Here is an 11476-nt window from a genome sequence, read left to right on the forward strand (position 1 = left end):
TTTTTGCTTACTGAATTAAATTAGAAAAGGGACAAGGCTGTAAGTTTTCCTTGACACCAGCCTCCCACAAGCTGGTGCTCCACATGCTTTGAACTCCAACTCCCATCAACCCCAGACAGCATGATCAACAGTCAGGGATTATGAGAGTTGCACAGTGGTACCTCAGATTAAGAACTTAATTCGTTCTGGAGGCCCGTTCTTCACCTGAAACTGTTCTTAACCTGAGGTACCACTTTAGCTAATGGGGCCCCGCGCTGCCGCCACACAATTTCTGTTCTCATCCTGAAGCAGAGTTCTTAACCCGAGGTACTATTTCTGGGTTAGCGGAGTCTGTAACCCGAGGTACCACTGTAGTTCAAAACATCTGGAGTACACCAGAGAGGGGATGTCGGTTTCACACAATCCAATGTCACCACAATATTGCTCTCTGGCTGTTTGAAGGGGTAAAGGTATAGGTAAAGGTACCCCTGACGGTTAGGTCCACTTGCACAAAAGCAGGACAAACCCCCACAGAACATCTGTGGCATGAAACGTTACAGGATTTCGCCGGAAGCTGTTGGACATGCACTGCCTGGCCATATATGAATCTCAAGCTAGAGTGCAACAAGCCAAACCAAGGCAGGAAATAATGAGGTTGTTGACTTTTTGTTTTTCGGCTAAAAAAAAAAAGCTGCAGGACAGAAATATACACCAAACATTTAACCCCCAGGCCCACCAAAGAATCCCGGAAGCTATACTTTGTTAAGGGTGCGGGGAACTATAGCTCTGTGAGGGGTAAATCCCTGGATTCTTGTGAGAGGTATTTGTGCTTTAAATTTATGGCGTATACACGATCATTGCCTAACTACCGGGAAGATGCGAATGGAGTGGAGAGTAGCCGGCATTGCTAAGTGCCAGTCATTACTACAGGCTGGCTTGTTCTGTCCACTTGCCATCCTGGCTCAGGCACACGCGTATTGTCACCTTTGCAAAGCAGGACACGTGTCAGCAGGGCTGCATTCCCCTATCCTTAAAGCCCAGTGACGGAAGAAGCGACACTTGGCGGCACATCTGCTTTCTCAGCAGCGCTGAAGGTACAGAACCCCCGACGCCGGGTGTGTCCTAGAAATAAATATATAGGCTAGTCCACCCAAGTCTGCAACCCGAGGGTCACTTCCTTCGGAGCAAGCCCCATGGAAATCTGTCCGATATAAGCCTCACTACGCATCGCTTCAAAGCAGAGCAACAGCAACCAAAACATCCCCTAAAAACGATAACACGCTCCGTCGTGCAGAACCCTCATTAAGCCTCCCCTCATCCGCTTCCCACAGTAGCGCAGGGCAAGATCCTCCTTCAGCGCCGGAGTCGGAGAGGTCGAAGATGCTTCACTTTTCATCCTGCGCAGGCGCCGCTTCGCCGTGTTTGGGTCGTGGGGAGAAAGAAGCGGAGAAGCCGAGTAATTCGGCGCCTGCGCATCGGGCTCCTTCCTCGGGCCGCTCGAACTCTCGCGTGGTATCGCGGTGACTGGAGTCGGTTCCCGTTCAAACGCTGGCGGGAGTTGGACGGCGCCGGTCCAGATAAAGCGCAGGAGGAGGCGGGGAGTCCGCTCCGTTGTGTCTCGAGGGCCTTGTCCAGTTAGCCGAAGGGAACTATTGTGCTGCGGCCTTTGGCCGCTAATACGCGGTGCGCTCTGTACATGCCCAGGAGAAATACTTAACCTCATTGACGCTTGTTATCCACTGAGCCGAGGGAAGTTCCCGGGGTGCTGCTCTTCCTTGGGGGCTTGGAGGCCTCCGGAGACTTAACGGTATGTGTGCGTTGTATTTGCAAATACGTGGCCGGAGGTGCAGCAGTAAACGACGCCACCACGCAATAACAATTATAATTAATTATAAATATTATTATTATTTATTTATACCCTGACCATCTGGCTGGGTTTCCCCAGCCACTCTGGGCGGCTTCCAACAAAACACTAAAATACAATAACCTATTAAACATTAAAGCTTCCCTAAACAGGTCTGTCTTCAGATGTCTTCTGAATGTCAGGTAGTTGTTTATCGCTTTGACATCTGGTGGGAGGGCATTCCACAGGGCGGGTGCCACTACCGAGAAGGCCCTCTGCCTGGTTCCCTGTAACTTGGCTTCTCGCAGCAAGGGAACCACCAGAAGGCCCTCGGCGCTGGACCTCCAGCAAAGGCCATGGCTCCCTCTTGACCCTCGGTGAGGCCAGCTCTGTCCCCGCAGGGCTTTTCCCCACCCCAACCTTTGCATTGAGCTGGTAGGCTGCTGTTTTGTCTCTTCTCCAGGCAAGGTGTAACCAGCTCCTTCAACCTTTCCTCATAGGACCTGGTCTCCAGGCTCCTCAACATCTTTTGTCTCCCCCTCTAGACACCTTCCGGTTTGTTGACGGCCTCCTTAAACTGCCCACAGCTGCAATACTGGTCGGTAGCTTCCTTGTAAGCTGCAGTTTGCCTGTGATGTGTGCAGAGCTACTCCCTTGCGGGGAAGTGGGCAAGACATATGACATGGGTAGGCAAACTAAGGCCCCCGGGGCTGGATCTCGCCCAATCGCCTTCTAAATCCGGCCCGTGGACGGTCCTGGAATTAGTGTGGTTTTTTACACGTGTAGAATGTATCCTTTTATTTAAAATGCATCTCTGGGTTATTTGTGGGGCATAGGAATTGTGGGGCAAAATACAGTCCAGCCCCCCACAAGGTCTGAGAGACAGTGGAAAGGCCCCCTGCTGAAAAAGTTTGCTGACCCCTGACATATGTTCTGGCCTCATCCATGTTTCCAACCTTTGGAAAGTTCAGGCCTGCTGTGTCTCTGCTTCACCGCCTTGGATAACACAGCTCTTTTATAACAGCAACAACAACAATAATAAAAATAATAATATTTTTATTAAAGATTTCTTAGTTTACAAAAATCCGTGCGTTGTCTATTTTTTCAAGTTGTGTTCTCTACAGATCACTTTTATTTGTTGTGAGACATTAGTGTTTCATACAGGTTAGGAAGGAAAGGGAGGGAATGGTGAGTGGGGTGGGGTCAGGTGGTTATGCTTCTATTGTACTTAGTGTATGTGTGGGGTTTTGTGTCAGCATCATTTGTATAGGTTCTCTTACTATTTGCTTGTTGTTTTTCCTTGGTGGTGAGAGAGGTTGGGGGGGCCTAGGGTGTGGTTGGTTGTCTTTGGTTGTCTGTAGTGAGATTCGTTTTTGTGTGTGAGTATGTGTGTATTTTTTGGATCAGCTTATCCAGATTGATTTGTATGCTATCAGCTGATTGATAACGCAGCTCTTGAAGATGAAGAAATAAAAAATAAATGATTAAAATCAGTCAGTCATGATAAAACTCATAAAAGAGGTGCTGTGGATCAAACTTGTTGGGAAATGATGTCTTTAAATTCTAGGCTATCAGTGAAAACCTAGTGATGGGGTCAATGTGTTTTGTGCATCTTGAAATGGGGCTGGCATTTCCAAGTTTGAGAGATGAGCCAGCAGATCCAAAACAGATGACATATTGTATGGGCATGCCCTTTTTTCAGATCAGCCCTCTGTGTAGTTGAGAATCTGCAAGGAGCATGATTGAAAAAGGGAGGTAACTTGCTGCTGGGTTCTTTATTCTTCACCCACTGCTGGATGTTGTAGTTCTGTGTTTCCTCTGGTTTGTTTCATTCCTTGTGCCTGAGGTGGTCCCTGCACTTCATGCATCCTATAGGTTGCAGCAGTTTGTCTAACAAACATGCAATGCTTCTTTCCTGTTCTTACAGGCTTTCAATATGGAGAATGAGAAATCCAGGATTCCTATCTACAGCGTCCAACAGCCCAAAGTGATCAGTATGCCAACAGGTGTGTTAGGCTCTTGAGAGAACTACGGTATTGTTACTGTATAGCTGTGTTTTCACCCCTATGTTGCTCATCTTCAAGTGCTCATCCTAACAGCTGTGGCAGCCAGGATGAATCTCCCAGGCTAGGGGATGGCTGGAGATCCTGTGGCCCTCCAGATGTTGCAACACTCCAGCTCCCATTGGCCAATAGTCAGTGGTGATGGGAGCTGGAGTCCAGCAATTTTTAGAGGCCCACAGGTTCCCTGTCCTGCCTAGAATTTTCTAATAAGCTGCTTGCCCTGAGTTGAGCTCTGCCGTGTGATCAAACCTTAAGTTGGCACCATGTGCCCAGACCTTCATTGAACCTGCATTGAAATGTCATCTAGGTAAAACAAGGGCCAAACTATTTACCTTTCTAAATGCCTGGTGTGGGTTTTTAGGGAGAAAAAAAGTGGGTCTTCAAATGCTGTTTAAATGTGGAGACTGAGGGAGGTGCTGTCAATCGTGTGAGTTATTGAGTTTCCTTTTGTTTTTAAATGGATTCCTTATTTGCAGATCCACATTCAAAAAAGCAATGTTTTGTCAAACCTGACCTGGGCCCCTTGAAAGCTCCTGATTTCACTTTTGGTGAAAATGTTCCTGTGCGTACTGCCCTCAAAGACACAAATCAAAGGTAAATATAAGTGCATACCATTGAGATTTTCTATGGAAGCTCTACTGAATGTGCCCAGGTGGGTTGCACTTGACTGGGATATGAAGAAATAGACAGCTTTCTTCAAGGCCATGCCTAGTTTTTGGAACTCCTTACCCATTTAGGCCTCTCTTCTACCAGCTGATCTGTTGAAATTATTGCCTCTACTCTATTTTATTATTGTTAGTCCTGCCTTCCCACCCCTGCTTTTTTATAAAAACATGTTTAGATGTGCAGACTGCTTTGAGCCCTTCTTTTAATGGAAAGGTGTTGTAAAATAACTTTTAAAAAGCAAACAAAGCTTGTAATCATTGGTATTTAACAACAAACATGACTGCTTGACATTTCTCAGCAAATGTGCTGCTTTATCCTAGAATCAATAGAACTAGCAGCACTAACAGGGAGCTTGGAGGTCACGCTGTCCATCCCTTGCTTGACGCAAGCTGCAAGTACAGCATTGCTATGCAGCCTCTGCCAACCAGCTTCTGCTTTAATGTCCCAGTGGTGTCCAAACTTTTTTCAAAGAGGACCAGATTTGATGAAGTGAAGGGCCGTGGGGGCCAACCAAAGGGCCGCCCAAGGTCGTTGAGCTTTTTTTAGGATTTTACCCCAGGAAATAAACTGCAACAGGGGCCGGGTTAAACCAACCAGCGGGCCGGATTAGGCCCCCGAAACGGACTTTGGACATGCCTGCCCTAAGGGAATGTGAGCCCACTACCTGATGTAGTCTCACCCAGCCTGTACTATTCTAAGTTCTTATACAGCTCAGGACCAGGTTACTTGAGAGACTGCCTTATCCCTTATGCATCTAGTAGATTGTTGCAGTTTCCAAGCTTCTCCTGCAAGTTCCAAAGATCTCTGAAGCCTGCTCTATAGTAACTCAAAGCAAGACTTTTAGTGTGGCTGCCCCTGTTCTGTGAAACAGCATTTCTGTCAATAGCATTTCTATCTGCACTTTCTGGAAACAGTTGAAGGTTATGTTCGAACATACTTTACCAGCTGCATAATGGATCTGTACCCTGAATTCCCACTTGTTGGGATGGTTAGCCTTGTTTTAAATGTATTTGCCTTTTTGTGTTCTTAATTGTTTTAAATTATTTTATGTGTAAAAACGCCTGGAGGTGGTGGTTTGGAAGGTTTAATTATTAATTATTAAATTAATAATAATATAATTAATTAATAGGTTTCTCATAATGTTTAGCCAAAAGCTGCTCCCTTGCAATTTCTACACTTGATGAAATGTACCAAATGGTGTGAAGGAATTTTGGGTTTAAATACTGTAATGGCAAATGTTCAGAGGATCAAGCTGTTAGTTGGTTTGGCTTTGTAATATTAATAAAAGCTACAAATATCATTATTTAACTCTGTTAAGGTTCATGAAGAAGGCAACACAGCCACCACCTAAGAAAGCAGCAACATCAAATGCTCGAACGTGAGTGCCCCAAAGCAAAGCTGTTTCTTACGCATTTTCTTTCTCTGCTTCCTACTCGTTCACAACGTGACTATATATGTATATGGTTTTTTTATTCTGTTTAATTTTTTTGAATGATTTCCGCCATTTTTAGTGGTTGTTACTATTATCTGTAAGCTGCCTTGAGTCCCATCAGGGAAAAGGACTGCCTATATAATAAATGTTGTTGTTGATTCCATATAGGAGTGGATTTAGATCAAATTAACATTTCTTAAATGATGACCTCATTTAAGAAAATGCAGAATATCATATAAACATCATGATGCATTTCTATGTTTATTTTGCATTATGTGATTTTTCTTTAAAGTCACCATGCAGCTTCAGTGTGCAGCTATGTACAGTCATACCTTGGTTTTCGGACAGCTTAGTTCTCAAATGTTTTGGCTCCCAAACGCTGCAAACCTGGAAGTGACTGTTCCAGTTTGCAAACTATTTTTGGAAGTCAAACGTCTGATGGGGCTTCTGCGGCTTCTGATTGGCTGCAAGAGCTTCCGGACATTTTGGAAGTCGAACGGACTTCTGGAACAGATTCCATTCGACTTCAAGGTACAACTGTATATACTTCTGAATCCACGGTGAACACTGAAATGTCCAAGAGTAGTAAATAGCAAAGTTGTGAATGCTGTTATCATAAGCCGGTCAGAATGTGCTTCTTGATTAGAATATTCTTCACATAGGGCCCTAAACTAGGAACTGCAGGTTTGCTGGATCTTCATTTTTCATACATTTAAAGGTGAAAAAGATTTCAGAGCCCAGTCCTTGCATGCAAAAATGCATCCCCTATTACCCCCAAGCTGTCTTCATTTCAGCTGTGTAACTTAGGGCAGGGATGCTGGGAGGGAGTCATTTTGTTGCTGCTATTGATAAATAGTTGGGAGTCAGAAATCCTTAACTGGGTAAACTACCCAAAGATCTGGTACACCTGGATCTACTTTCTCCCCTCTGCCCATGTCTTAAATGACAACTCATGTATATTTACCTCTTTCTATCTATGGTGTTCTGTGTGAGCTTTGTCTGAATGTTAAATGCAGACAAACTGCTCATTCACGATGCTTTTGATCCTATAGCCCTATGAGCAGATACAGACGGGAGGCTGAGCTCCGGAACAAGAACAAGCAGTTGGAGTCTGCTAAATGGGAAGTGAGCTCAAAGCTGATGGAAGCAGAGGTAGGAAACAAACTTGATTCTGGTAAATTCATGGAGAATAAGGCCATTGATGGCTACCAGCCATGGTGGCTGTATGCTACCTCCCAAGATCAGAGGCATGTTGCCTCTGAATACTAGTAACTGGAGAAGAACAGTGGGAGAGAGCTGATGCACTTGTGTCATCTTTGTGGGCTTCCTATAGGAATCTGGATGAGCACTGTGGGAAGCGGGATGCTGTACTAGGCAGCCCTTTTGGTCTGATCCAGCAGACCAAATCCTGGACAAGTTGCTAAGGTATCTTGTCCTGGCATTGGCTCACTGAACTGTACTTGCCCAATGGGCCACACTGTGTGTGTGAGGTTGTTTAAAAAATATGTTACCAGATTTAAACAGGTTTTGAAAAGGCCATCCAAGAAATTGGCTTGTAGAAATATTGTTAATGCCTGCTCATGCCAGCGGTCTATGCGGGGTGGAGGGCAGGCTTGCTTCCCTCTAGTGTGCATTTTTTCATCCCTCCTGCGCCAGGCAAGCAAATCTTAAATGCTTGAAGGCCTAATAAAAACTGGTGCTCTGCTGTTTGGTTTAGTTATCTCTACTTGCAGAAAGATCTGAAGAATACGAAGGAGCAGTGTGATAGTCTGGAAAAAGAAAACCAGAAGCTGAAGAAATTTCAGGAGAGCTGCATGTTGATCTTGGCAGCTAGGAATTGTGATCCAGGTATAAAATACAGATGCTTCTCTGCTCTCTCCCCTGTACATCTGCAGTATACCATGACTTTCTCCCAAATGTCTTAATGGAATTTAAATTCCTTGGATAAAGTTCCCTGTTATTTCTTTTTCCTTTCTTTCTTTCTTTCTTTCTTTCTTTCTTTCTTTCTTTCTTAGTTTCTTTCTTTCCTTCCTTCCTTCCTTCCTTTTCTTTCTTTCTTTCTTTCTTTCTTTCTTTCTTTCTTTCTTTCTTTCTCTTTCTTTCTTTCTTTCTTTCTTTCTTAGTTTCTTCCTACACTGGATGCAAGGCGGTTGCAGGGCCTTTTGGGACCTCCTGTGATTAGGGCCCATACACAGGAACACCTGTACACTTCTAGTGCTTCTTTTTGGTTATCCCACTGAGTGTATGGGAGTGCTGGAAGCAGGGTCAGGGAGATGCGCTGATATTGGGACCCCAGTGCCCCACATTTGCCTTCATGTATTCTTGGAGGAATGTGCAAAAAGGACTATGAGCTGGGTTTCAGTACAGGTTAAAAATCGGAGTGAATGTATGAAACTGTTTTAAGGTTAATTTGGACCATTGGTCAATCTAGTGCAAGCTTATCTACTGATGGGCAGCCACACTCCAAGGCCTAGAGCAAAAATCTTTCCCAGTAGTGTGGCTTTAAGTGGAGATGGCAGGGGTTGAATCTTCTGCATGGAATGCATGTGTTTCACTGCTGAACTTATAGTCCCTCCACATGCAATCACACTCTGATCTGCAGAATCTTTTAAATTCTTAATTTTGTGTTTTAGATGGGGGAGGGGGTTGTTGGTTTGTGTGGGGCGGTGTTCTTGTTTTTATTATGTATCTTGCTTTTATCTTTATTTTTATGTCGTGAACTGCCCAGAGATCTATGAATGAATGGCAGTGTATAAATTTAATAATAAATTTTGGGTTGCTTATTAAGGATAGTCCCAGAACTATGGGATTGGAGGCCACGCTTCTGGTAAATTAATGGCATATGTATGGTTCTGACTTGAAAATGTTTCTTTTCATTCCAATTAGGTACAGGTGACAAAATTTTGGAAGAGGATGAGGAGAACAAGAAGACACAAACCGAAATAATGGTGAGAGAATGAACCCGTTTCCTCTTCCCTAGGAAACTGCTTGCCTGACTCTTCCCCTCCACCTGCCAAGTTTCTTCTATGTATTTTGCTGAGTTCCAGCTGTCATGGGTCCTAAATAACTACGGAGATACCTTCTGAATATCTCCAGGACAGGATTTGACAGAACTGCTGTCCCTGATGCATGGCAGTCAATGTGATGACCTCTACATGTTGCTAGGCGACTGTCGTCATCCCTGACCATTGGACATGCTGGCTGGACCCCACTTTGTCAACCCCTTCTTGTGCCTTTTCTTTCAGGACTTGATGGAGAAGCTGACTACTGACCTTGAACTATTCACCCAGATGGCAAAAGAGCAAAAAGAGAATCTTCAGGTAAAATACGAATTGTCTTCCTTCTCCATTACTGCCAACATACAGAGCATTTAAGCCTGACCACCACCACTGCTAGGTCTCTAGACACAAAGCCAACACCACACAAATTCCTTTCTTCTAAATGTTTTTTCTTGTCTGCTCACCTGATGCCAACCACACCTCCATATATGTATGCAAACTTCTTACTTCTGTTTGGCAAGAGGGGAAAGGCCTGAACGGACAGCAACTTCGCACTGCAAGCAAGCCACTTTGCAGAGTGATCTTGTACCTGCTAACTGAAAACAAGTCGTGTAAACCTTGAAGGCTAGCAAATTTATTATGGCATAAGCTTCATGGACTTCAGTACTTAATGTTGCTGCCTTTCTGAAAACTGAAAATACAAGTTGTGTGTAGAATACATTAACTATTAATTTTCTTTCCTCGTAGAAGACACACGACAAATGGAAGCAGGTGGAGGAGGAACAGGCCCATTTCTTAGAGCAGGAGCAGTGTTTTCATAGAGAAATGGAAGATTTGTTTGCCATTTTGGATCAGGCAGAGGAACTCAATTCATCATAACAAGAACTGAGCCATGTAATCTTGTGCTGATCTGCTTCCTTATTGGACTCCAATATATAGAGCAGGGGTATCCCTTGGAACTTTATAGTTTTAATAAGGTTTGTCTTTGAAACCCTTTGGGTTTTTTTCCTTTTCTCTGTTTTGTTTTTTGTAAATAATTTTTTTGGGGTAATTAATTGATTAAAATAAAATCAATTTAGAATGAGAATCATACGTAGGATTTCTTTTTTTTCTAATACAATGAAATAAAAGAATCAATATAAATAGAATTTTAAAATACAGCATCTAGTACAACTTATTACAATTGCTACATCAAGTATAGAAAGCATTGTGGTCTGTCAAGGCCAACGGCAGTTTTCAAGTAGTTCTTGGGGAAATTTGGGAATCAGTGCAGTGGTTCCCCCCTTTTCGGGGGGGGGGGTATTTCTGATCAAATTAAAAACAGGATTTATTCTGTATCTGTTCTATAAATCCACTCCTTTCTGCTTGGAAAATAGGAAAGTATTCCTGTGTATTTCAGGACTGTCTACAACACTAGTATTACTGTACAGTTGTACCTTGGAAGTCGAACGGAATCCGTTCAACTTCCAAAACGTTCGGAAACCAAAGCGCAGCTTCTGATTGGCTGCAGCAAGAATGTTGATTGGCTGCAGCAAGAACATTTGGGTTCCAAAGAACGTTCACAAACTGGAACACTCACTTCTGGGTTTGTGACGTTCAGGAGCCAAAACGACAGCATGCCAAGGCACAACTGTACTTGGTTTCACTTTAGTATCAGGGCAGGACAGTGAAAGACAATAGTAATGGAACTGCAGACTTGTGAGGCCTTGTTTCCTTAAAAACTGAATTTACACAACTGCACCTGTTTATTCACATCCTGATGCTTGACTTTTAAAAGGGGGGGGGTCCTTATTTCAAACCAATGAAGTACTCAAGTTTAGCTTCTCATAAGCTATCAAGTACAGTGAGTGTATTAAGGTGCAAACTTGCTATTGGCTAAGTAATTAAAAATATTAAAGAGTTGGGTGGCAAAGCCTAGAGGAAAGGTAAGGTAAAGTTTGTTGTGCAAAAAATTGCCCTGTACACGACCACCCCACCAAGCCACAGGACATGAAATAAAAACCATACCAGATGAGTTCTGCTTTTTGTGGGGAAGACGACAATTAATAAATACATAGCATAACCATACCCCCCCTTGCTTGCCATTTTTCTAAATTAGAAAGCCTGAAATGCTATAACATTTCCTTGCAGGGGGTTATTCCAGTCTCCTTGGTAATTTTGGTTGCCCTTTCCTGCTTCTATAAAATCGTTTCATGAGGCAGAGCTTCATCTTTTATTTTCGATCGTCTTCCCAACGATCCCCACCATGGATTTTGCCTTTCTTTTCCACGACAGCCGCACACCGGAAAAAGTACTTTTGAGATTTCACATCGAAAGGGTTGCGCGGGAGCGAAGGCGCCGCCCGCCGCGGGGCCACCCGAAGCCTTGGCTTTGGTTAAGGCAGCGTCCTCGCAGCGATTGGCTCTTGTTTCTCCCTCCCACCCCTCTCATTGGGCAACCAGTCCCCACCCGCTAGCGCTGGTTGGTAGAGAAGGCCTCGGGGCGGAGCCAGGAT

General features: G+C 44.1%; 1 protein-coding gene across 1 annotated transcript; it reads left to right on the forward strand.

Moving 5' to 3' along the window:
• Positions 1-1488: 1488 nt before the first annotated feature.
• Positions 1489-10069, forward strand: KNSTRN (kinetochore localized astrin (SPAG5) binding protein). Its single transcript, XM_082241072.1, has 9 exons — positions 1489-1786; positions 3750-3828; positions 4362-4479; positions 5870-5929; positions 7036-7135; positions 7717-7831; positions 8870-8931; positions 9229-9303; positions 9730-10069. Exons 2-9 carry the CDS (start codon positions 3759-3761, stop codon positions 9859-9861), a joined length of 732 nt encoding a protein of 243 aa, XP_082097198.1. The 5' UTR covers positions 1489-1786; positions 3750-3758; the 3' UTR covers positions 9862-10069.
• The last annotated feature ends 1407 nt before the right edge of the window (positions 10070-11476 follow it).

Source organism: Podarcis vaucheri, assembly GCF_965113315.1.
Source record: "Podarcis vaucheri genome assembly, chromosome: 1".
NCBI classification, from domain to species: domain Eukaryota; kingdom Metazoa; phylum Chordata; class Lepidosauria; order Squamata; family Lacertidae; genus Podarcis; species Podarcis vaucheri.

Coding starts and splice junctions, on each gene's coding strand:
- KNSTRN (XM_082241072.1), top strand. CDS start 3,759: ATGGAGAATGAGAAATCCAGGATTCCTATCTACAGCGTCCAACAGCCC. Junction 7,136..7,716: donor CAAAGCTGATGGAAGCAGAG/GTAGGAAACAAA, acceptor CTCTACTTGCAG/AAAGATCTGAAGAATACGAA. Junction 9,304..9,729: donor AGCAAAAAGAGAATCTTCAG/GTAAAATACGAA, acceptor CTTTCCTCGTAG/AAGACACACGACAAATGGAA.